This window comes from Echeneis naucrates, chromosome 12, assembly GCF_900963305.1.
Source record: "Echeneis naucrates chromosome 12, fEcheNa1.1, whole genome shotgun sequence".
NCBI lineage: Eukaryota > Metazoa > Chordata > Actinopteri > Carangiformes > Echeneidae > Echeneis > Echeneis naucrates.
The window spans coordinates 3,267,935-3,292,732 of record NC_042522.1 but is presented as its reverse complement, the minus strand read 5'-3'; the positions used below and the strand labels follow the sequence as shown (position 1 = coordinate 3,292,732).

At 41.3% G+C, this 24,798-nt stretch overlaps 1 protein-coding gene across 1 annotated transcript in view; it reads left to right on the top strand.

Moving 5' to 3' along the window:
* The window catches only part of LOC115052492 (peptidyl-glycine alpha-amidating monooxygenase B-like), a 37,169-nt gene that overhangs the window by 9,539 nt on the left and 2,832 nt on the right, over positions 1 to 24,798 (top strand). Inside the window, exons 9-24 of the mRNA XM_029516650.1 lie at positions 880 to 960; positions 1,143 to 1,219; positions 3,282 to 3,385; positions 4,479 to 4,672; positions 4,772 to 4,831; positions 6,219 to 6,494; positions 8,054 to 8,183; positions 8,336 to 8,452; positions 8,534 to 8,606; positions 8,681 to 8,891; positions 9,871 to 10,074; positions 10,251 to 10,366; positions 10,606 to 10,699; positions 10,895 to 10,945; positions 23,580 to 23,825; positions 24,411 to 24,470. Of these exons, the coding sequence (XP_029372510.1) occupies positions 880 to 960; positions 1,143 to 1,219; positions 3,282 to 3,385; positions 4,479 to 4,672; positions 4,772 to 4,831; positions 6,219 to 6,494; positions 8,054 to 8,183; positions 8,336 to 8,452; positions 8,534 to 8,606; positions 8,681 to 8,891; positions 9,871 to 10,074; positions 10,251 to 10,366; positions 10,606 to 10,699; positions 10,895 to 10,945; positions 23,580 to 23,825; positions 24,411 to 24,470 (2,094 nt within the window). The remainder of the gene's footprint in view (positions 1 to 879; positions 961 to 1,142; positions 1,220 to 3,281; positions 3,386 to 4,478; positions 4,673 to 4,771; positions 4,832 to 6,218; positions 6,495 to 8,053; positions 8,184 to 8,335; positions 8,453 to 8,533; positions 8,607 to 8,680; positions 8,892 to 9,870; positions 10,075 to 10,250; positions 10,367 to 10,605; positions 10,700 to 10,894; positions 10,946 to 23,579; positions 23,826 to 24,410; positions 24,471 to 24,798) is intronic.

Genomic DNA, 24,798 nt, shown 5'->3' with positions numbered 1-24,798 from the left:
ATAGAGCTGTATCACAACATACTCATGAGAAGTGTGGCAGGAAAAGTGCATAAAACGCCAACACACATGCACACACACAATTGACTAACAACATCACATAATACCAAGCCACTCATGAAAGTGCTAAGGAGAGAAAATACTGGACTCTTGCTCAGTGGTCAAATTTCCTCAAGTGATTTGGGGCCATGTCATTGGCAGTATGTATGTTTACATGGACACAAGTAATCGGATTAAAAGCCTGACTGGAAGAAAAATGTTTAATGTAAATACCCCAATCGGAAGATTCTAAGCAGATCACATTCCTTCGGATCAAAATTTCCTTTTGGTCGAGATGGGTGGGTTATGCCAATTGTTGATCCGATTAGTGTGCATTTAATGTCTGTAAGCATGTCCGTAACTGCGCACATCTGTTACATTGGCCATACGAGATGACGCATTTCCACCTTTACTACCTCTAGCGGAAGACGACGGAAGTAAGACAGAATTGGACTGTATCGGACACAATTACGTTACGCTATGCTAAAAGACCCAAGAGAGAATTGAGTGCACAGACAAAGATACTTTTCAGTAACATTTCTGTAATGTAAAGTCCCTTTTTCATTTAGTTTAAAGAATATACCAGGATAGATTACATTTGTATGAACTGTACACAGAAATGATCAAAACAACATTTTTTAAAAGGCTTGAAATATATCATGTGAGATACATTAAATATGGGAAAGTTTCAATTTTTGAAATGAATGATGAAAACAAAATAATTTTCCTGCTGATATTATAATAATACAAGAAAATTATATATAATATTATAATAATACAGAAGGGCTGACATAAATTGCAAAAATGTCAAAGAGGGACTTGACAACCTCCTATTTGTCTTAGTTACCAATGCAGACATCGCCTGTGAGTACACTTCATATCCTATCTACCCCTTCGCCTTCAGGACCCACACACACCACCTTGGTGAGTAAACTCAGCAAAATCTTAGTTACTATCAGTGCTGGTCTGGATGTATAATAATTGAAAATAATTCTCTTGAGCTAAACATGCTGAATCTATAAAATGACAAGATGCAACTCAATTATGATTTCTTACTATATAATGACATTTGATTTGATTGGATTAGATGTGTGTCTCTGTTATAGGTAAAGTGGTTAGTGGCTACAGGATCCGAGATGGGAAGTGGAGCCTGATTGGACGACAGTCCCCCCAACTACCACAGGTATGACATTACGTCCGTGTCAGTGTCCCACCAGCTGATTAGCTAAAGGTCATTTAAGGAGCTCACTGACAAGCTTGGATATTCTGCAGCCATCCTTCCAAAGGTTTTTTGATATCAGAAATGTATTATCTGGCAAAATGACAGAGTGTAAAATGGATAGAAATCAGTGGTGGCTCCTGCTAAAAATTCTTTGGGGGGTGCAATTTACCTTTGGCATACATAGGGGTGTAATGGTACACAGAAGTCATGGTTTGTGCAAGCTTGGCACAATGGGGAAAAAAGGAAGGTAGAAAATAATGTTTTGGTCCTTTTATTTTGAAAAATGTGAGCGTCCAGCAATGGTTCATTAGCCGTAACTTTTAGTGAAGCAGTTCAGTTGTGCTGCAGTGAAAAAAGAAAACTACATAAAGTAGGGTTTAACATTTTAACAACACCACTGTTCTTTTGTATTGCTATTTTTCTTCCTGGTTTGGGTTCAGTTTGTTTTACACATGGGCAGCATGGTAGTAGGTGTAGTGGTTAACGCTGTCGCCCTGCGGCCTGGGTCCTTTCTGTGCGGAGTTTGCATGTTGTCTGCATGGTTTTCCTCTGGGTACTCTGGTTTCCTCCCACTGCCCAAATATATACATGTCAGGGTTAAATGGTGATTCTAAATTGTCTGTAAGTCTGAATGAGAGGGTGAGTGGTTGTTTGTCTTTGTGTGTTGGCCCTGTGAAGTACTGGCAACCTGTCCAGGGTGTACCCTGCCCTCGCCCAGAATGTTGGCTGGGATTGGATTCAGCACCCCGTGACCCGGAAATAGCGGTAGAAGATGGATGGATGTTTTACATATTAGAAGAAATAAAAACATGAAAATTTCCATTGTTCCATCTGGAATTTCTGTTATTTGCCAATATAACGTTTCTTCCTTTTAGATATTTGATAATATACAAAATCTGGGAATTAACTGTCAAATCACATTCGATTAAAAAAAAAAAAACACAACACGATACTGATCGCTGATTCGCTGCTGATGTTTCTTGGACGCATACGGGACACACACAGAGTCCCGTGTGTCCCGTGAAGAATCTACTTCAAACCAATTAAAAGAGAGCCTCAGGTCACATGCTTATCAAATGTTCAAGGGCTTACACTGGATTCTGTTTTACCGCCATCCTTTACTTCAGGTGAAGTGAATAAAATAAAAACCATTTTAGAATTAAATAAATATTTAAACAACATTTCATTGCTATAGACAGTCACCCACAGACTGAAATAACACCATCTTTTAATAATTATTTGTATCTTAGAGCATGTTTGTTTTTTCTTTTGATTGATGTGGGCAGTGCCCCAGCAGCCTTCACTGACCAGCCACCACTGGCAGAGATGTGAGGAACAGGGACTTTCCAAAAAATTCTGGAAAATGAATGCCTTCGATACACAATTGCTCACTGTCTAATGAGGCACAGACAGGAAGTTCAACAAAAGAGAATCTGAAATATAGTTAAAAATAAAAACAGACCAAGTACGAAATTCATGACAGTGCTAACTTAACTCAAGTGTTTTATATTGTGCTAATCTAGACTTTCTTGGCTTTCTTAGATAATTTAACTTCCTGAAACCTAAAACCAGTGATGCCAAATTAGAGTTTGGCCTTTAATTTGCTCAGTGTGATTGGTAGAGATATATTTGATCAAGTTGAAGTAAAAAATTGTGATTTATTCTGCTCCTCTTCCAATGGGACTCTTCAGTTCTAACAACAGTCGTGGAGTCCCTGACCTCCTAAACTAAAGAAGCCCCTTGATTAAGCTGAAAGGTCCTCCAGAAGTCTGGTTGCTTTGAACTCAGTCATTCAGGTCGTTGTAGTCTGAAATGCCCGAGAACCTACTTAGATATGCCATAGTGCCTTGAATTTTCAAAACAAAAAACTATTTTGGGGCTGCTGTTAAAACCAGTAATAACTTGCATGATTGTGTGCTTTCACCAATATGCAGCATGTAGTGCCTGCCCGCGATTACCAAGACCGTTAACATCAGGAAAAGAAATGGCTCTAACACACACGATTATCACTATTTCTCCCCAGGCCTTTTATCCTGCCAACGAAGAGCTGAATGTGAAGAATGGAGACACGATTGCTGCAAGATGTGTGTTTACTGGGGAGGGCAGAACCTACAAAACCTACATAGGGTGAGTTCTGTTTTAAAACCCGATGTGACAATGAATAAGTATGTCACACTGTCAATGACCTGTATCTGAAATCCTGTTCTCTTCAAACCATTTGAATAACAGATGAGGGTTTGTTTTCCATGTGTATTTGAAGGTCTACAGTAATGGCCAAAAATATTTGTACCCTCACACTTCTGTTAAATAATGCACCACTTCTAGAAAATTGTTGCAATTACAAGTGGACACATTGCTGGCTGTTTAGGGACACTCTTTAACTGTTTCCAAATGTTTCATTGTCCTGCTGGCAAACCTATGAAGCAGCTTTCTGGCAGTGAGCCTTACACGACATCCCATTGCAACCATTTTTTTTTCTTTTTTCCTCTTCTGTCAACAGTCTTATAATGCACTAGCAAATCGAGGATAACCCCACTGCTGACAAAGACATAAAAAAGACATACTTAAAAGTGTAAGGGTGCTAGTATTTTTGCCCATGGTTATGTTCCTCCTGTATACCTTGTGCTACTTTACTGGCAGGTCATTACTCTTTGGGGGAGGGGGGCTGACATAAGGTGGCGGGGGGCACACCATGAACAGGTTGCCAGTCCATCACAGCGCCAATACATAGAGGCAAACAGAGACAAACAACCACTCACACTCGGACCTCAATCTATTATCCCCAATCAACCTAAACTTGCATGTCTTTGGATGGTGGGAGGAAACCGGAGTACCCAGAGAAAACCCACGCAAGCACAGGCAGAACATGCAAACTCCACACAGAAAGGCCCCAGTCCCAGTAATTGAACCTGCAACCTTCTTGCTGGGAGGCAAAAGCGCTAGCAATTATGCAGCCTCTTTGGGAGGTTTTAAATTTTCCGTGTTCTATGTCTCTGAATAGTGATTATGTGCTTCATGGGTAGGTTTTAAACAAATTTATATTTATTTTATTAGTTTGTTTATGTTTTATGTTTTTTGTTTTTCATCACACTGTGAATGTCCATGAAGTGAGCATAAGAGTTTGATAAAAGGTCACTATGCCACACAAAACAGGTGTTGGAGTATTACAGGTTGGGGGGAGGAGTATAACTTGTGTTTCGTCCCATTGTTTTGTCTGTAGTGGCACCTCTGAGGATGAAATGTGCAACTTCTATATTATGTACTATATGGACAGCAAACATGCAATCCCCTACATGAGCTGCATTGAGACAGGCTCCAAACAGCTCTTTCGTCATATTCCAGCAGAAGCCAGTATTCCCATCAGAGTCAGTCCAGCTCACATGAACTCAGTGGTGCACATGGAACACTCAGCAGGTACCAAGACACATATAATCCCCCAAAAGGATTCCATGCTTGTCTTCTTCTGTTCAATAGGACATGATTGTAAGATTTAAATACGTTCTTCCCTTAAAGATTTTCAAGATAACAGATCCCTGCTGGGCACAAACAAAGCAGACCAATTTCAGGATAAAGGTGAGTTCAAGGATAATAATCTTTACAACTGGCAATTACAATTGCACTGGACTGGATAAGTAAAGCACAAAAACCTTTCACTGAACCTAAGGTCCTGAGTTTTGATCTCCTGTTAGGTCCACACTGAGCACCAGTCTTTACAGACTGTTTTCTGGCCTCCAATTTTGAGCTTTTGACCCCTATGCCAGCTACCTCATTCACCTTCAAACTCACCCAGTACATGCTTAATGTTTAATGAAGCTAACAGAACCACATCATCCCCAAAGAGTGGTAGTTCTGTGGTCCTGGACTATTTCCTCCTCCTGGCTGTGTCTTCAGATCCAAACAGGAACAGTGAGGTGTGAGGCTAATATCAAAGGAAGGACAGCATGAGAGGCAATTAATTTGAAACAAATGACTGTAAACATTTGGTTAGCTAGTGGCAGCATGCGTCAAGTTGGATGCAGGCAAACACATAATGAAGGAGTGATGATTTCCAGCCATTTTTCTCCCTCTATGCATCCTAGAGGCAGAACTCAGTTACACCTGGTGCGTCTTAACTCAAATATCTTTCCTAGTTTTCCTTCTGTCCAGCATACAAGTTCATTAAATAGCAAATACACTGGGCCATGGCTATGTTGGACTAAAAATTACGTGAGATCAGGTCATTGTTGGTGTACTGGTCACTTAGACAGTGGGCCGTGATTGAACAATAAGAATTGGTGTGTTCAATCTGTTACACACAAGCAGAGCTGGCTGTAAATGTTTGCATAAGTCAAGTGAAACATTAGAACCAAAAAACAGGGTAGAGTCTAAAGGAGGTCTAACAAAGATCTATATTAAGCGTATGAAGTCTGTTGTAAATGAGTGATTTTAGCATTCAATGTTTAATGATATTACAAAAATGTTAGTGGATCAAATTGTTCTCCATTTATAGTTAAAGGGCTGAATAGGGGTTCCCCTGCACCAAATCTTTTGAGTGACTTTGTTCTATTTCTTTCTTCTGGAGCACCTGGATTAGTCATGTTCAGGCCTGATCAGTCAAATGTTGTGGAGACTGTAATTCTGTTGACTTAGACCACCACCCACCACTCAGACAAAAGACATTGAAGTCTTTTGTCCAGACATGCAACTTTCTCCTCCCACCCATACCTCTCCTTGCCCCTTGCAGCTTCTAGCAGCTAATAATAATGTGGGAGGAAGGGGCAGTGGACCAGAAGTGTTCATGTGTTGATTGACACTGGTTTAGAACCAGCTTCTCACCATGCTAGTTTCTCTCTTTTCACATCATGTGACCGAAAGAGCTAAGTTAATTGCAACACTGCATTTGACATCTCAAGCAACACTTACTGAGAGCCTACAGCCTCCTTGTCCTTTCTCTTTCCTTTCCTTCTGTGTCCCTGTGCAGGTGCCCGCTACTCTCAAATATCCAAGCTGTTAGGCCACAGTAAGGACATAACTCACATTCATAAATACAGCCCCAATGACATGCAGCAAGTTCAGGCTGAGCTGGTGGCTCAGATTGATAACTTAATGCAAAAGAGAAAAGTTGGCCCTCCCAGTGCCACATTAGCCTTGCCAACCAGGGAGGATCCAATATTAATTAGAGACAGAGTCCACAGGTTCCAACAACTTGAGACCACTGCCAAGTCCCCACGAAGCAAGCAGCTAGCTGCAGGACAAGGTGGGTCCTGGATGCTTTGTTTGTCATTGCTTCTGAAAACATTAACATGCTTTGTGCATGTTGGTGCATGTTGCATACATATTACATCTCTGTTAGGATATGTAGTTGTTGAGTCCTTTTCGTCTTTTCTTATTTGTGAAATTGATATAGATATAATTATTTCGATAATACACCACATTACTCCTGCAGCCTCCCCTTTTCACTACTCATGACTGTCTCCTCCTCTCCATGGCCAGGCCCCCCACTGCATTTGCTGCATTTGCTTGAACACAGTCTGGATGACTCATTCATCTGCTGTATGGAAACAGCTTACACTCTGGTGTGCTCTGGCATCAGTGTCAGAGGTTATTGCTTTAAAGGAATGTTCAATGTTCCTTTTTTTTTTGAGAAGTATCTCTCATACTTTATCAGGTCAACGACAGGTCTGCCACCTCATTTACTGATAAAAGTATTTAAAATGTCATAAATTCTAATCGGCTTTATATTGATATATAGCGAGTTTATATTGGATGGATACCATAATGTTTTTGCTTCCTATTAGGAGTGATGTAGCACAGTGACAGAAATGATTACCCGGGACACATCACAGAGAGATTGATAGAAGGATGTGAAAAGGGCTCAATGGGGGCTTCCATTTATCTCTTAATCACAACAGTCACAGTGACTTAGCAGGTTATAAAGGCAGCTAGCTGGTAAGACTGTTTTCTTTAACCTGGATTAGTAAAGACTGATGAGAGGAAAATATTCAGTTTGACTTGTGGGAATTAATGATCTTTCTTATATCTACTAACAGGATTTCTCTGTTGGATGCATTCATGTTAGCCTCCATCTTCAGAGAAGTGTCTTCGCTTTGTTGTTGCTCTGCTTGGTTTCAGTTTGTTAGAGATGGTGAGAGCTGTTTGCAGATGACAAAGTAGTCAGCAACAAGTTGGAGGTGATAAAAATCATGTGAAGGAAGCATTAATATGATTGACTCTCTTAGTGAAATAGTTAGCCAATACTCAAGTGCAGCCTAGGTGCTCAGCTGAAAGAACATGGTCCTGAGCTATCCATCACCACCCAGCATACCTCTTAACCATTGAAAAACTGTTGGGTAAAAATGTTTGCTTCATTCAAGAACAACAGTTGGGCTTCATTAAGTTACATAAGGCTGGAAGACACATTCACAGAAAGTTACACATTTGCTGGCAACATCCGCAGATACCTGCAGGTAACTGTTGAAATTTGCCAACACCTAAACATGAAGAAAAGTACATTTTTTGTTTGTTGTTAATGAAAAGAGGTCTCACTCTGCTGCCGAGCTCTCTCATGACCCCTTTACAGATACACCCTTCAGTCAACTCAGTGATCACAACTATATCTGACACCTGAATGTCCATTTGAGGTAATCATCACACCTCATTCTGCTGTCTGCTCTCTATGCAGTTTAACCTTCTAAGAACCAGGTCCACTGTTGTGGATTTAGGAAGGTCTCACTGTGTACAGTGAAAAAAAATTTGAAAGAAATATAGCATCACATTTAACTATTATTGGTCTCTTTTCGTATGCGTGTGTTGTAGACTACCATTTGGAGCCAGTGTTAGCATGGCCACAGAGTTCTCTTCAGCTGGGTCAAGTATCAGGACTTGCCTTGGACACAAACTCAAACTTGGTCATCTTCCATAGAGGAGACCATCACTGGGGGTCCAAGTAAGTGATGTGTTTTTTTTTTTTATGTCCATCAAAACAATATTGATACTTTTGGTTTTAAATTTTGGTAGGCCACAGTGAGGTGTGTTTGGTAAGAGGCACTGTCAGAACAAGTTTTTACAGACCAAAACAGCAGTTTTTTTGTTCTTCAGCTCATTTAACAGCCAGGCCAGGTACCTGGAGAGGTCTCTGGGTCCCATTCAACAGTCCACTATTCTGATAGTGGACACAGCTAAAGGCAACATCCTGCAGGCATCAGGCAGAAACATGTAGGTGACAATGGGATTCAGTCCGAGGTGAGTGTGATGATATAAGCTGTCAAACAGTGATGACGTGCTGTGCTGTTCCAGGTTTTATTTACCTCATGGGATAACAACAGACAAGGAGAATAATTATTGGGTCACTGACGTAGCCCTTCATCAGGTAAGATCACACTACTGATCAGGGTCTTAATTACAGAATATAAAGAGTAAAGAGTATCCCCCACACTCTCACAGGTGTTAAAGGTGAGCAGTGATGGAAGAGACACAATCCTGCTTGCCCTTGGTGAGGCTTTCACACCAGGAAGTGATAGTAAACACTTCTGCCAGCCCACTGATGTGGCCGTCGACCCTAAGAGTGGAGAAATCTTTGTGTCTGATGGATACTGCAATACTAGGATCCTTAGGTTCTCTCCTAAGGGCCAGTATCTGTCTGAGTGGGGAGCAGGTAGGTAGAGTCTGATTCTGCACACACCAGTCTTACCTGAACCTGATCCAAACAATACAATCAAATCTCAAGGTTCATTATCATACACTGACACTTGATGAGATCAGAGCCTGTAGTGAACTGATCTTTCCTTAGTGCTCTCAGTGACACTGGCCCCAACTTCTCTGCTCTCATTCTCTCTCCATCGCTCTACTGTGCCCACAAACACTCTCTCACTGTCTGTCTGTCTCTTTCGTATCTTTTTCTTTGTCAACCCTACAGGTTGAGGCAGATGGCTGCCCTCCCTGAACCTGGTTTTCCCAGAGGTTTCTGTCTTTTAAGGAAAGTTTTTCCTTGCCACTGCCAAGTGCTTGCTCTTGAAGGGATTTGTTTGGTCTCTTTAACAACTCCATAAAGAGTTGGGTCTGTGTAAAGTCCATTGTGACTGTTATGATTTAGCACTATATAGATACAGTTGATTTGATCTGATTTGATGCTGGGTTAGAAAAACATATCTCATCTATGTCACCTTGCGTGTGTTCTCTCCTCATCCAGGTGAGATTCGAGAGCCTCTTTCCTCAATGTCTTGACCTTAGAAATATTGTTTTATCCTGTTACAGTGGCATCAGTGTGGGGATGCAGCTGAATATTTTATGTGTCGGTGTGTGTGTGTGTAGATCTCTGAATGTTTCTTGAAAATCTTTTACTGACTCAAGAAAAAGAAACAGGAAACTTTAGTAGGCACCCGTGAGTGTTCACAATACAGCTGTACTTGCTCAGCTAAAGACATGCACATGGATTTTCTCAAACTGAAATGACTGTGCAATTTGATACTGGTCCAGTTTTGTATTTTTAGCTTTTTAAAGAACCACCCATCATAAACTTGTGTTGCGACCAGAGGTACACTGATAGTCCTGTTTGTCAGATGTTGTGCCATGTTCAAGCAAGATTCCACACCGTGTCTGGCCTTAGTTGTCTCTATGCATGTTTCTCTCTGCAGGCTCCTCAGACAGGAGGAGGCGTGTACCGTTCAGGGTGCCCCACAGCCTAGTGTTTCTCGCTGACCGACAGGAGGTGTGCGTAGCTGACAGGGAGAATGGCCGTATTCAGTGCTTCATCGCAGAGACTGGAGAGTTTGTCAAAGAGATAAAGAAGGATGAGTTTGGAGGGGAGGTGTTTGCCATCACGTACAGCCCTGCTGGAGGTGAGTGAAGGACTTTTATGCTGGGGATGATCAGAACATAATGCCTGCTTGTATCCCTTTTTATAAGACAATTATTTAAAAAGACGTAATGTCTTAAACACTCTTTTAGAGAAATGATGACTGATGGTGTGTGTGTGTGTGTGTGTGTGCGTGTGTGCGCGCGTGCGTGTGTGTAGACGGCTTGCTCTTTGCAGTAAATGGAGATTCTCCGTATCACTCAGCTCCAATCAGAGGGTTTATAATCAATTATTCATCTAAGGATATTTTGGATACCTTCAGTCCAAACAAGAAGGTAGACACACTCACATATGCTGATATTCATCATTATCAGATATGTAGACAAAGTATGTGGTCTCTGTTGAGCACAGTCATTAAACCTCAGGGAAACAATCTGTGAACCTTGATTTAGTAACTGTGGAGGCAGAAACCTGAAACCAGCTCTTCAGTAGATCAGATCAGAGCTGTTTGGTGCTCAGGAGGAAGTACAAGTCCAGGTTTGGTTTCTAGACTTTGATTTCTCTTCATTTTCAGGAGTTTAAAATGCCTCATGATATTGTGGAAACCAGGGATGGCAGCATCTTTGTCGGGGACGCAGACAGTAAAACAGTCTTCAAATTTACTGAGAGTAAGTTGTCAGTTTTAGTAAGAGCGAGACTGTCATGATCTTTGTCCTAACCATTTTGTGTATATGTTTTTACTGAGAATGCACTACCTGGTTTTATGTTTCTTGTATATTTGATGTGCAATTTATTTTATTCATTTATTTTATGTTCAATTAAAGTCTACTTCTGCGTTTATTGTTTTCATCCTAATTTTCCAGAACTTCATCGTTCTGTAAAGAAAGCAGGGATCCAGGTCCAAGAACTACAAGGTGAGATTTGGAGAGTGTGTCCAACAAGTCAGCTGCTGCTAATGCTACTGATCAATGAATGAATGAATGAAAGAATGAATGGAACTGTATTTGTCATTGTTTAACAATGAAATGGCAATTCCCTGAAATCCATACTGAAAAAAGACTTTAAGGCACAGTAAAATGGGGCACAATAATATTAAAATAAAGAGCACAATAAAGTAACAGAGTAAACCAAGTGCTTGCAGCACAGATGTACATACTGTAATCAAGTCATACATGATTGTTAAGTAACTGATTCAGCATATGGATGAAGGTGTTTCTGAATCTTTTTGTGAAAGGTTTTCTTGCTCTCGTGGGTGTCCCAGAAGACAGGGTGCAAACAGTTTTTCATGATGTTAAATATTCATTTTATACAGCAGTTTTTATATATATGTCTGCCAGGGAGGGATGCTGTATGTTAATGTTTTTTTTCTGCTGTTTTGAATATCTTTGGGGGTTTTGTTTTTTTGTTCTTTTTTGTACTGAGCTATGCAGATGCTGAAGCAGACAGTGATGGCATTAGTGATCCAACTCTCTACTGCAAATCCTTAAAAAGACAGCAATAACGCTTCATTGTGTTAGTGTTTTTGAGGGTCTACAGAAAGACAGAACAGAAAGAGTTCATGCAATTTACCTGAACATTTCACTGACTTCCCATTCTTCTGCAAGAGTGATTATACTGCTGTTGATAGATAAATCAAATCAGATTTATTTTTATAGCGCCAAATCAGAACAACTTACTTTGAGGCACTTTACAGAGAGAGCAGGTCTAGACCAACTCTTTATCAAATGATTTAAAGAGACCCAACACATCCCCCGATGAGCAAGCACTTGGCGACAGTGGCAAAGAAAAACTTCCTTTAAGAGGCAGAAAACTCAGGCAGAACCAGGCTCAGGGGGGGCGGCCATCTGCCTTAACCGGTTGGGTTGAGAGTGGGAGAGTGGGAGGGAGGGACGGAGGGGGAGAGAGAGAGAGAGAGAGAGAGAGGGGGAGGCACGGGGGGCAGGGGGTGTAGTGTAGGGTGAGAATGAGAGCAGGAGAGGGGGACATTCAAACAGGTGTAGGCAGGAACATGATGCAGCGTGGATGCAGCTGCAGTATGGAATTCATGAAGACGAGGGAGCAGCAGGCATTGCAGGAACATGGGATGTTGATGAGTCACCTCCTGCAGGATGAGGACAGGGAGAGAGAGGAGAGAAACTGGGAGAGACAGAGACCTCGGGAAAACATGGTTAGTAAATGCAGTACACATGCTTAGAACTGAGAGACACAGGGATTTCTAAGAAGCATGGTTATTGTCAGCGCCTGCGGGGGCCTGCCTCCAGATTTACTCTTGGAGACTCTAGGAACCACAAGTAAACCTCCATCTAGGGAGCGGAGTAGCCTACTAAGACAATAAGGAACTATGAGCTCTCTGAGATATGATGGAGCTTGGCCATTAAGAGCTTTATATATTAACAGAAGGATTTTAAATTCTACACTGTATTTTACTGGCAGCAAATGAAGAGCAGCTAACACAGGAGAGATGTGATCTCTTTTCCTAGTTCCTGTTAATCTTTGTGCAGCAGCGTTCTGAATCAATTGAAGGCCTTTCAGAGATTTGTTTGGACATCCAGATAGTAATGAGTTACAATAGTCCACCCTAGAAGTTACAAATGCATGGACTAGTTTTTCTGCATCATCTTGAGAGAGGATGTTTCTGATTTTCCTAATGTTTCTCAGGTGGAAGAAAGCTGCCCTACTGACTTGTTTTATGTGAGGGACAATGGACAGTCAAAAGTTACTCCAAGGCTCTTACAGTGCTGGAAACCAAACTAATGCCGTCCAGACTGATTCGATGATTAGATACCGTTTCTATGAGATGATTAGGGCCAGAGTCAGAGTTAAGGAGTAAAACAGTTTTGGTCATCCAGACTTTTATGTCTTCAAGACATGCCTGCAGTCTGACTATCTGGGTGACTTCATTTGGCTTCATTGATAGGTACAGCTGAGTGTCATCTGCATACCAATGAAAGTTGATGCTGTGTTTCCTGATACTGTTGCCTAAAGGAAGCAAATAAAGCGTAAAGAGGATTGATCCAAGTACCGAACCCTGTGGGGACTCCATAATTGACTGCAGTACATGAGGAGGCGCTATTGTTAACATGAACAAACTGATGTCTATCTGATAAATAGGATTGGAACCACCTTAGCGTAGTTCCTTTAATGCCCATTTCATGTTCCAGTCTCTGTAGCAAAATATTATGATATATGGTGTTGAATGCAGCACTGAGATCTAAGAGGAGACGTATGGAGGCTGATCCATTGTCTGAAGCCATTAGAATGTCATTGGAGACTTTAACCAATGCTGTTTCTGTGCTATGATGTGTAATTGGTTTTCTGCTGCTTTCTCAATGATTTTAGAAATGAATGGAAGATTCGATATGGGTCTATAGTTTGCCAAAACATCTGGATCAAGATTCAGCTTTTTAAGCTGAGCTTTGATGACTGTGGTCTTAAGAGTCTGAGGTTCATAACCCAAAGATAAGGTCAGATTAATCAGATCTAGAATGAACGGCTTAGTTAAGTAAAAAATCTCTTTAAAGAAGCTAGTTGGTACTGGGTCTAATAGACAGGTTGACGGTCTGGATGATGAAACTATAGAAGCTAGCTCTGAGAGATTTAGAGGTGAGAATGATTCCAGATGTAAAAGAGGTGTCGCAGCTGATTCAGGAGTTGCTGTATTCAGTAGGAGATTTTTATCTAACGTAGGCAAGAGCTGATAAATTCTTTCTCTGATCATGAGAATTTCATCTGTAAAAAAGTTAATAAAATCATCACAGCTTAGAGCTAAGGGGATCACTGGTTCAACTGAACTATGGCTCTCTGTCAGCCTGACTACAGTGCTGAAGAGAAACCTGGGGTTGTTCTTGTTTTCTTCCGTTAGTGCTGAGTAATATGAACTTCTGGCACTGCAGAGAGCTTTTTTATATGTTTCAGGCTATCTTTCCAGGCTCTGTAAGACTCTTCCAACTTAATGGAACGTCAATTTCGTTCTAATTTTCTTGACGTCTGCTTTAAGGCACGAATTTGGGAACTATACCACAGAGACAGCCTCCTCTGTTTGATTACTTTTTTTTTGAGAGGAGCGGCATCGTCAAGATTTGAACACAGTGTGGCCATAGTGCTAATCACAAGGTCATCAACCTGTGTATGGAAGAAATCCTCATTTGAATTTAGATATGGCATTGTTGGGATTGATGACTGAATGTTCTCTTTAAATTTAGCCACAGCAGCTTCAGATAAACATCTTCTATCGCTGAGTTTATTCCTCAATGCTATGCAGCCCATTAAAGTAAACTCAAATGTAATAAGGTAATGGTCAGTCAGAGAGTTTTGAGGAAAAATTGTTAGCTTGTCAATTTCAATGCCATATGCTCGGACAAGATCAAGGATATGATTGTAAAAGTGAGTGGGTTCATTCACATGCTGGGAAAAGCCAATTGAGTCTAGTAGGGAAAGAAACCCAGAACTAAGGCTGTCGCTTTCTACATCAACATGTATATTGAAATCTCCCAGTATAATGATTTTATCTGTACTAAGTACTAACTCTGATATAAACTCAGAAAACTCTGATAGGAATTCTGAGTACGGACCAAGTGGACGGAAAACTGTAACTAACAGAAATGATTTTTCACCTTTCCAGTCTGAGTGGGAAAGACTAAGAGTGAGGCTTTCAAAAGACCTGCAGCCAGATTTTCGTCTGGGGGTGATTAATAGGCTAGATTGAAATATCGCAGCCACCCCCCCTCCTCGACCTGTGGTACGAGAGATATGAAAGTTAACATGAGTTGGGGGTGTAGCTTCATTAAGACTAACACACTCATCCTGCTGCAGCCACGTTTCAGTTATACAAAATAAATAAATACGATGATCAGCAATGAGATCATTGACTAGTAGGGATTTTGATGATAGTGATCGAATACTGTTTTGATTTCAGTTAAGTTTTTGTTTTTAGCTCCTCTTCTGTTTAATTTGGGTATAGTAACTTTTCTAAGTTTAGGTGTTCGGGGGACAGGCAAAGTTTCCACAGACAGACCTCTATTCTATTCTTGGCAGGTGACCGCTCTGACTGAAGCGCAGAGGAGCATGTTAAACTGTAGCTTTGACTCCTGGTCTTGGCTCAGGGTTGTCAGGGTTTTGGTTTTCTAATAAAATCGGCCACATTCCTAGATATGAGAGCGGCCCCATCCATGGTGGGATGGACACCATCTCTCCTAATCAGACCAGGTTTCCCCCAGAAAGCGTTCCAGTTATCTGCGTAGCCCACGTTGTTTTCGGGACACCACCTCGACAGCCAGCGGTTAAATGACGACATGCGACTGTACATGTCATCACTGGTCCGACTGGGGAGGGGGGCGGAGAAAACTACAGTGTCCGACTTTGTTTTGGGAAACTTGCACACCGATTCCACATTACTGAATTTTTCGCACTATAAGGCGCACTTAAAATCCTGCGGAATATCAAAAAAAATCAGCCCGTTTGTGTTAACAACAATGCTGTTGATCAGAGAGATCAAGCATGCAAAAATCTTCAGTGATGGTAATCTGTAAAATATGCAAATAATGAACAAGTTGAAAAAGCATTCGACCTGAAAGAAATCGGGAAAAACTAGGTGGAAAATGCAAGGAGAGTGGGAGTACAAAATAGAGGTGGGTGCAAAGGAATTATCACAGGAGTTCCACTGAGTGTGTTAATGGAGGAGCTAAAGTGGAGCATGAAAGGAGTAAAAATTAGCGTATAAAGAATGAAAACTACAAAAGTTGGGGTAAAAGGGGACAGTGAGACTTTGATGATTGAATGATGGAATGATGGAAAAACTGTGCCAAAGAAAGTGTTGTTGGGGTGTATGAGCTATCTGGTAAGAATATCCGAAACCATTAAGATGTTACAACTGACAAAGGTTTGGTCATACTGCCAGATTTTGTAAGGAGCAAAGATGTGCCAGATGTGGAGGCAACCCCAAAAATGGAAAATGTGGGGTGTGAGGTAATGAGACAGGAGAACCAAAAACTGAGAGCAGAGGGGAGAATTGCATATGCAGAGGCTATGAGAATGTCAACCGAGCAGAACAAAGAACAAGAAGCAGCAAAACATAAGTGATAGAGTGTATGTGGATAAAAGGGCCTTGGTAAAATTCATTGCTGAAATCAGCTTAAAAAGTGTAATTGGGGAGTGGTAATAGAAACAGGTAGGAAGTGACCATTATCCTATAGTATGCTCAGTGGGGTAAAGAGTGGAAGGGAGGCCAAATGATGAGTACCAAGATAGGTCTTTGGTAAAGCAGACTGGAAGAAGTTCCAATTACTCCCAGAGCAGAGTATGAATAAGGCTAACACTGTGGGGAATGTGAATCATATTAATAGGCAGGTGACCGTAGGAATTATTCAGGCAGTAGAGGAATAAATACCAAGGAGCAAAAGCAAAATTTGTAAAAAAAAATAAAAAATAAAAAAATGGTACCATGGTGGACAGAGGAATGTCATCAGACTGTAAGGAACAGAAACAAAACATTCAAACAACTTAAAAAAAAACACAACAGGCAGCATTTAATCCAGTTTAAAAAGGCACTGGCACTGGTGAGGAGAGTCAGTCCACCAAGCCAAGAGAGCAAGTTGGAGACACTTCTGCAATATAATCCTACGCACAGCATGGAAGGAAGCTATAGTGATCCCCATTAGAAAACCTGGCAAGGACCCATCTAAACCCACAAGTTACAGGCCAATAGCATTGACTTCCAATTTATGTAAAATAATGGAGAGGGTGACAGCAGAAAGGCTCGCATATGAACTAGAAAAGAAAGGATTGCTAGCAAATTATCAAAGTGGGTTTAGAAGAGGTAGGCACACAATGGACTCAGTGATAAGGCTAGAAACTGAGATACAAAAAGATATGAAAAGTTCAACTGGATAAAAGATTTTTTTATTTGGAAGGAAAATTCAGGTCCAGATTGGCTCTGAAAGCTCTAGACAGCATGTTGTTGTAAATGGTACTCCACAAGGCACTGTTATCAGTCCATTATTATTTAGTATAATGATTAATGATGTCTTTGCAAAGATACCACAAGATATAGGGAGGTCGCTGTTTGCTGATGATGGGGCCCTGTGGAAGAGAGGAAGGAATTTGGAATATGCGGTTGGGAAAGTGCAAAGAGCAATTGATGAGGTGGTGGAATGGGGATATGAGTGAGGGTGCAGATTTTCCGTGGAAAATACTCAGACAGTATTTTTTACAAGGAGGAAAGTGAAAGAAGGGTTGAAGGAATGAATGAAAAGGAATTAGAAAGAGTTGAAACTTTCAAGTTCTTAGGGGTGCTCTTTGACACTTGACTAACTTGGTCAAGACATATACAAAGAATAGAAGACAAATGTATGACAGGTAGCAATTGGGCCCTTAAAAGAATATATGTGGCCTTGATTAGATCTGTGATTAACTGTGGGTGTGTTGTATATTGTTCTGCAGCCAGATCTCATCTAAAAAGGCTGGATATAGTGCAGGCACAGGCCTTAAGAGTGTGCAGCAGCGCATTTAAAACCTCACCAGTACCAGCCCTACAAGTAGAAATGGCTGAAATACCACAGGTCAAAGTAATCTTAGAATTCCTAAAGAGCTATAGGGTTGGAGGGCACTAGGGGTGTACGATAGAGAAAGAGTATAAGTGAATGAAGTAGGTGGGTATATATGAATAGGTGCAGATTAGAGGATTTTTTTTTTTTTTTGATTGTCTTGTTTTACATTTTATGTATTTAATTATTTATTTATATATATATATATTGTCTTTTCTTTGTGGGGACCAAGAATGTAAGCTTAGTCTGACTCACACTTCGGAGCAGAAGGTGGCAGTCATGCACCATTGCCAACCGCCGTAAACCAACAAAAAGAAGAAGAACGAGTAATTTCAGATAAAACTGGAATGTCGCCTCCTCTGGCCCCCTTGATACACTTATGGCTGCCAGTGTCAACTTCACATTCCTCAGAATAGAATCACCAATCACTAGAGTTGGCTTTTTAACGGGTGTGTCACTGAACCTGTTGGAAACGTTAACTGGTTGGTGGTGAGCCGGGGGCTGCTGCCTATGACTATGCCTCTTGTCTCACCCAGCCTCCCTGGCTAGATCCCGGCTGCTCAGGTGCCCGCACTGGCTATAGGGGGGAGGCTAGCTACACTAGCAAAGGATGGGCTAGCTAAGGTGCGCAGGCTCGACTCTGACTCAACAAATTTTCGCCTCCATTTCTACCATCTTCCTGCATCTATGAAGAGGTGCTATCAGAAAAGGAGGCAGAGAGCTACAGGCCATTTCTAATCGTTTAGTTCGATTAGCAGAGCTACAGAATTGTCTGTAAAGCTTAGGAAGGGGGGAGAGATAGAGTTCTTGGCTAGTATAAGTTTGATAACTGTTGATTAATCAGGTGAATAGCAGAGATGGCACACGAGGAAACAGAGCACAACCACCAGTGACAGGAAATGATGTAACACGCTTACCGCAATAGCCAATGTCCCACTGTTTTCTTTTGAAATACGCAAAGAGACTGCAAGAGGCCATCCCTGCCTATTCGAACATCTTAACCTGAAGTACTCGGATCTAATCTTATTTGTCTGTACTGACGCCATTGGAGATGTTAAAGGAGCTTGAGCCATGAAAAATACACTTTGAACCTTCTCTGTGTCCAGTGATATCAATATTTCAGAGATTGACTTGGAGTAGGATGTATATATAATAATGAGTAATCTGTGGATGCTATGGGTCAATTGTCTGTTAAAATTAAATTTGTTTGAGCTTCATGAATTATTGTTGGGAGTACATTTTCTAGTGTTATTGCCAGTATTTTAGCTAGAATTTGGGTGTCTATATTCAGGAGACTCACTGGTCTGTAAGATGCTGCTTCCATGGGGTCTTTCCCTTTTTTGTGTATTAGAAAAATTGTTGCCTGATAGAATGCTGTTGCAAGAAACCCTGTCTCAAATGATGAATTAAAAACTTTAAAAAGAAGAGGTGCAACCTCCACAACAAAAGTCTTATAAAATTCGGATGTGTACCCATCTGGGCCTGGTGCTTTCAAGCTTTGTAAGTGGCATATTGCAAAGGTCACCTCCTCTGGAGTTCTATTCTCCAACAAATACCTATCCTCCTGACAGATGGAAGGAATCTTTAGGTTAAAAAAAAAAACTCTTGTATAGTTCTAGAATGAACAGTTGTTTCTTTAGTATATAGTTTAGAATAAAATTGTTTGAATTGGTTTATTTCTTATCGGTCTTTTGTTGTATTTTCGGAACTGGTGTGAGACTATATGTCTAGATGCCTTAGATATTCTTGTCTGATGAGCCAGTTGCCTTCTCCCCATGTTCAAAGTATTTATGCTTGGAACAATTTATTAATTTAGTTGTCTCTGTTTCCAGACAGGATGCGGTGAGGTGGACCAGGCACAGACACAGAGCAGAAACAGGCTGAAGTATAACAGAATTTTTTGAGGCAAACTGTTGGATAAGGGGGAATCGCTACAGTGCCATGAGGTGGCTGCGGAGCACACCCAGGCAGTGGGACAGAGATGGGTATGGGTGGAGATGGCAGGTGCAGGGTAGCTGGGAAGGTCGGGATCAGAGTGGGTCCAGGGAGGCAGTGTAGCAGGTGAGCTGGTAGGCTCCTGAGACACAGAGACATGGCTGAGTGCAAAGAAACACAAAGGGGTAAAACATGCTGGGAACACTAATGATTTCAGTTTGGCCTGACTTAAGTATCGCAAGAAAAGAGTGAGAGAAGGTGGGGAGGTGAACAGGCTGCCAGGTGAGGATATGACACTTGTCCTCTTAGCAATCCGGTCAGGACACTGCATACTGTTTATCCAATGCAACAATTTGTCCTGTTATATTTTTTCTTCTCTCATTTTGTTTTTTGACCAAGTGAGCAGAGTAGGAAATAATCTGTCCTCTAATTTTTGCTTTTAGGGCCCTCTAGAGTCTTATTGGTTCGCATATATAAAGCTATTTGGTGATCTGATGAACTCTACATTGGTTTTGCTAGTTAGTAAACTGTTACCCATATGCCATGTTTTGGCTTTCTGTCTACATGGAAAGTTTATTTGCAGTCTTCCTGGGGCATGGTCTGATAAAAAAAAAAAATGGCTTCATTACTGCTGTAAGTAGTTATGAGTCTATGAAGAAATTGTCAATTCTAGAGAAGGACGTGTGGTTGAGAGAAAAAAATTTATTTTCTTGGGTTCTGGTTCATATATGCATCTATTCCATTAAGAGGGTTGTTTGTTTGATGATCTATTGAGGACTGAATCCTTCACAAAGTTAAATTTGCCATCCAAAATCAGGTTGTGGGTGGGACAATTGGGTAAGGAAGCTAGTTCTGAACCTATACATTTTTCATCATCAAAGCTGGGGCCATAAATGTTTAATGGAGTGTTATAAATTTCCCCAGTTACTATTACATATCTGCCATTTGAGTCAGAGATTATATCTGATGAAATATAGGTAGCTTTGTCTGCTGACCTCCGGGCTCACGTCTGGAAAGATTTACACTTGGTCTCCTTTGTATGTTAGTCACCCTTTAGTTTTGCCCAGATCCATTATATTCTGTCTGTCCGTATAATAGTGGAGGTGCACGATGGCCTGGGGTCTCTCTCAGTTGTTTGGCCGTGGGGCAAGTGGGCGGTGTACCCGGTCTATAACCACCAGTTTTGCCAACTTAGCAACTTTGTCGGTAAAATGAACAAGTTTTCAGACCAATTTTCCAAAAGCGACAATCGACAAATCTAGCAACTTTTTGTGGTGTCATTGGAGACTTTTGGAGATTCTGACATTAAATCACATATCATCTACTCTTCTCAACAAGCAGCGTGTGCTGCCATCAACCTCTCCCCTGTCCCACAGCACTCACAGGCGGTGCAGTCCTCGTGAGTCACAGCAGTCCCTCCCAGCTGCAGTCAGATGAGACGTGTGAACCAGTAGGTTGAAACGGTGGGAAGTAAATATGAAAGTTTTTGTCTAAAACAAATCACTGCAGCAAAATAAATCACTGCATTTCACTCACACAGCCTCAGTCACTTATTCACCTCGTCCACTGTGTGTGTGTGTGTGTGTGAAACCGAACACGTCTCAGTCTAAACTGTACAGTCAAAAATACAGGAAGGAGTGGGCATACTGTATGTATTGTAAGGCTGATTTCTATGTCAAACTGTAAAAAAAAAAACAAAACAAAACACAAATGACATCAAAAAAACACATTCAAAAGGTAAAGATATGTAACACTTCCACACAAAACAAGCTGCCAAAAAAAATAGATTCGGTAAAAAAGGTTGAGGCCACCATGGCATTAGCTATCGCTGAACACTGTTCAGCTGGGATGTGACCACATTGGAGAAGCATGTAGAGTGGCTTTCTCAGACTCAACTGCTGCTACCCACTTCAAAATACACAGGACGAAGTGAACAGAAAGGATCAATGGTGTTCTAGCACCTTACTTTCTGAAAAAGTTGGTTGCAGATGTGGGTGACCAGTGTTTCAGGCTCCTCCTTGGTGCTTGGTACGAGAGACTTGCAATTGGTTTTCAGTGTCTCCAAAATGCAGGGAGGCTTACATGGCCATGTTGTGAGAAACTCTTACATATAACTAAGGTGTGTGCCACACGTTGGCTCTCCACTGAACCTGTGGTTTCACTCATTTTGGACCAGTGGGAGGAACTTAGGCTGCATTTCTCAGTCACAAAGTCCAGTGAACACTTCTGCATGGCTGAGGTTTTATATGACTGCCAGACAACATCAAAGAATGTCAATCAATTTTCAATGTGGAGGAAACACTGAAGCACTGAAGCAGTATGTGCCCTGGAGAAATTGTAAAAATGAGCAAACTTCTTGGCTACTCCCCTGCAGAGATAGACAAGATTGTCCAGGAATGGCGTGTCATCCATCTTTGTAAATGGAATGAGACAAAACACACACCGGACTTCTGGAGTGAGATTTGGAAGTTCAGGGATGCAGCTGATACCAACCTGTTCCAAGAAAGTGCCATGGCGGCTGTGTCTGTGTTGTCATTGCCACACTCGAATGCTGAAGTTGTGAGAGTATTTAGCCAGATGAGTGTGGTAAAAAGTAAACTCAGAAATCGGATGTCCTTGCAGACCCTTAACTTCATCCTGTACATCCGGTATGGACTGAAGCTGTTTGGTGAGGCTTGCTATGAGCACCAGCTTGATAATGTTTTGCAGCTTTTTGGCACATCAGCAGCTTACTCACTTAAGTCAGCTCCCTTAGTTGCTGAACCTGCCATAAAGAGCCTTGACCAAAATGACGATGACCCACTCTTTCTGTGAGGCAGTGCAGCCTGTGTGTGTGTGTTGTGTGTGGATGGGTGTGTTTGGATGGGGGTCTGTACTTGTGTTAGGGCAAGACTAACACACTGTCTCACATTGCCACTGACAGTTTTTTCTATTGTCTATTCTATTGCGCAAACTGTTTAAAATGTTCATGTTTTACCGTGATTTGTTGTTTTTTAAAACCAAACAAACCCCCCCAAACTAAGGAGTTGGTAACACCGATAACCACTGGGGAGCTGAATATGTCAGTTCCAAGCACAACGGGGAAGAAATCTGCAAGGAATTTGATCATATTCGCTCTTTCGGCTCCCTCTATAATACTGACCCACCTTAGATTTTGTCTCCTGCTTCTGTTTTCTTTACATTTGTCCTGCATTTTATTATATTCCTTAGTTATCAATTGTTGTGACTTCTCCAGCACAGTTACTCTGTCTATCGTTTCGCCAAGCGCAGTTGCCATCTTTTTATATTTGTTATACCGGTTTTCTGGATATCTGTATCTCCTCTCGATGCATCTACAGGGAAAGCATCCGGCATGGTATTGGGTGTTTTCTCCTGTGTATTCACTGCTGTGCCATTTTTGGGCTGCCTCGTGTGATTGGAGTTATCATTTTCTGTACCTGCATTTCTTGTTGTTTCCCTCTGCAGGGAGCTCTTCCACATATCAGGAGTTTTGTTACTAAGTGGTTAAAAATGAAGGCAGTGCTCCCTTTTCTTGGTTTTTGGAGGGTTAAACTTATTTAGAAAGTGTTTATTTGTGAAAGCTTTTGTCCTCTGCTGCCTACTCCATCAAGCAGAAATCGGAAGCCCCAGGTTATCCTTTCTAAACAGTCTTGTAGCTGCTCTATGCTTCCCTCTGGCCAAATATTTAAGATAACACTTTTCCAACTCAGCATCATCCATCCATAAATAACAACACAAGCCAGACAAATAATTAAAAGACATACCTATCATAAAATAAAAGCAAATATAAGCACGAGGGCACTGTGGCCACAGTTCTGCACCAAGAGGCAGTGGAAGGTCAGAGAAAGATCAGAGTTCAGTGGTTTCTGTCATGTCATTATCCAGTGATTCTGTAGATTTTTCTGTTGGTGGGAAAAAAGACTGGACTGATATCCTCAGCTTCATCTGTTCTACTTCCTTACTTTAATCAACAAACCAAGAATTCACATAGCAGCTGTGATGAAGGGCACAACCTGACGGTCTGTGGTGGCTTGATTACAACCTGATAACCATCAGATTTTCTTCTGTGTAGAAATGGAGACAATCGTCCAAACAAAGCTGAGGCCTGAACATAACAAGACGGCAGCCTTCCAAGAGAAGCAGAACAAGGCTCAGCAACCTCCACCACAGAAGGAGGAGAAGGAGGAGGAGGAGAAGAAGAGTGGCGCAAAACACAACAGAGGGCAGGGCCTACTTCCAGCCATCATCACAACACTGCTGCTTGTTCCTCTGCTGCTAGTCATCTCTTTAGGAGTCATCATCTGCTGGAGAAAGAACAGTATGTATGACAGTAGAACCGTCGTCTGTACAGGGTTTGATCAGATTAATTGCAGGCATTTGCCTTCTGCTCACTTGTGTGTCCGGAGAGGAGGTGGAGGCCACTGCTCATCCCTTCACTGTCAGGAAAGGATGAGCAGAAAATCTACTTTTACCTTCAGGAACAATGTCAAAATATTTTTTTCTCGATTCAGAGTGATTAAGTTTTGGAACCCATTTCTATAAAGATCAGTGGATTTTGTCATCCAACATTACTCTGGAATGAAGAAGCCAAGTTTAATGGGCGTGTTCAGGTTTGGCAAGTAAAAGCACTGTTCAAAGTGGGTACATTTATTTGACAATAGCGCAGGAATAATTTTACTTAATCAATGGAACTCTGTGATTTAGAGAATATATGGTCAGCAAAAAAGTGAACAGAAAGAGAAGAAGAGTCAGCGCAGGAGAAAATGTATGGGTCTACAAGTGTCTTCCACAGATAGGATGATCAACTCCCTTCAGGACCAATCTTTTCATAAAAACAGGGGTGAACTTTGCCAAGCTCTCAGCATTCTGCTAAATATTCTGAATGTTGTTGGAATATTTTCAGATCAATGTGAGGTGAAAACTGACCCCACTTCTGTGGGCGAGATCTTTGGAAAAATAAGAGGTAAGCCATTAAAATAAATATGAAAACGTGGCTGTCTCACTCACATATTACAGACAATTCTCCAGTAACGGTGGATCAGTAACTCAACAGTTACTGGCTCTGGTAGAGTAAACCTCCATACAGACTGCACCTCTGTAACAGCATAAACTGCTATCTACACAACTACACTGACACGTGATGTGTTTCCATTTTTGTGACAGCTATTCTCGCTCAGTTGATGAAGCTTGTAAATTATGATTCAATGTCACAGCTCATAATTTAGGGTTAGCTAGTCCATGCCACGCCTTTAAAATTAACTTGAACAGACAAATTTTTTTCATAAACATTG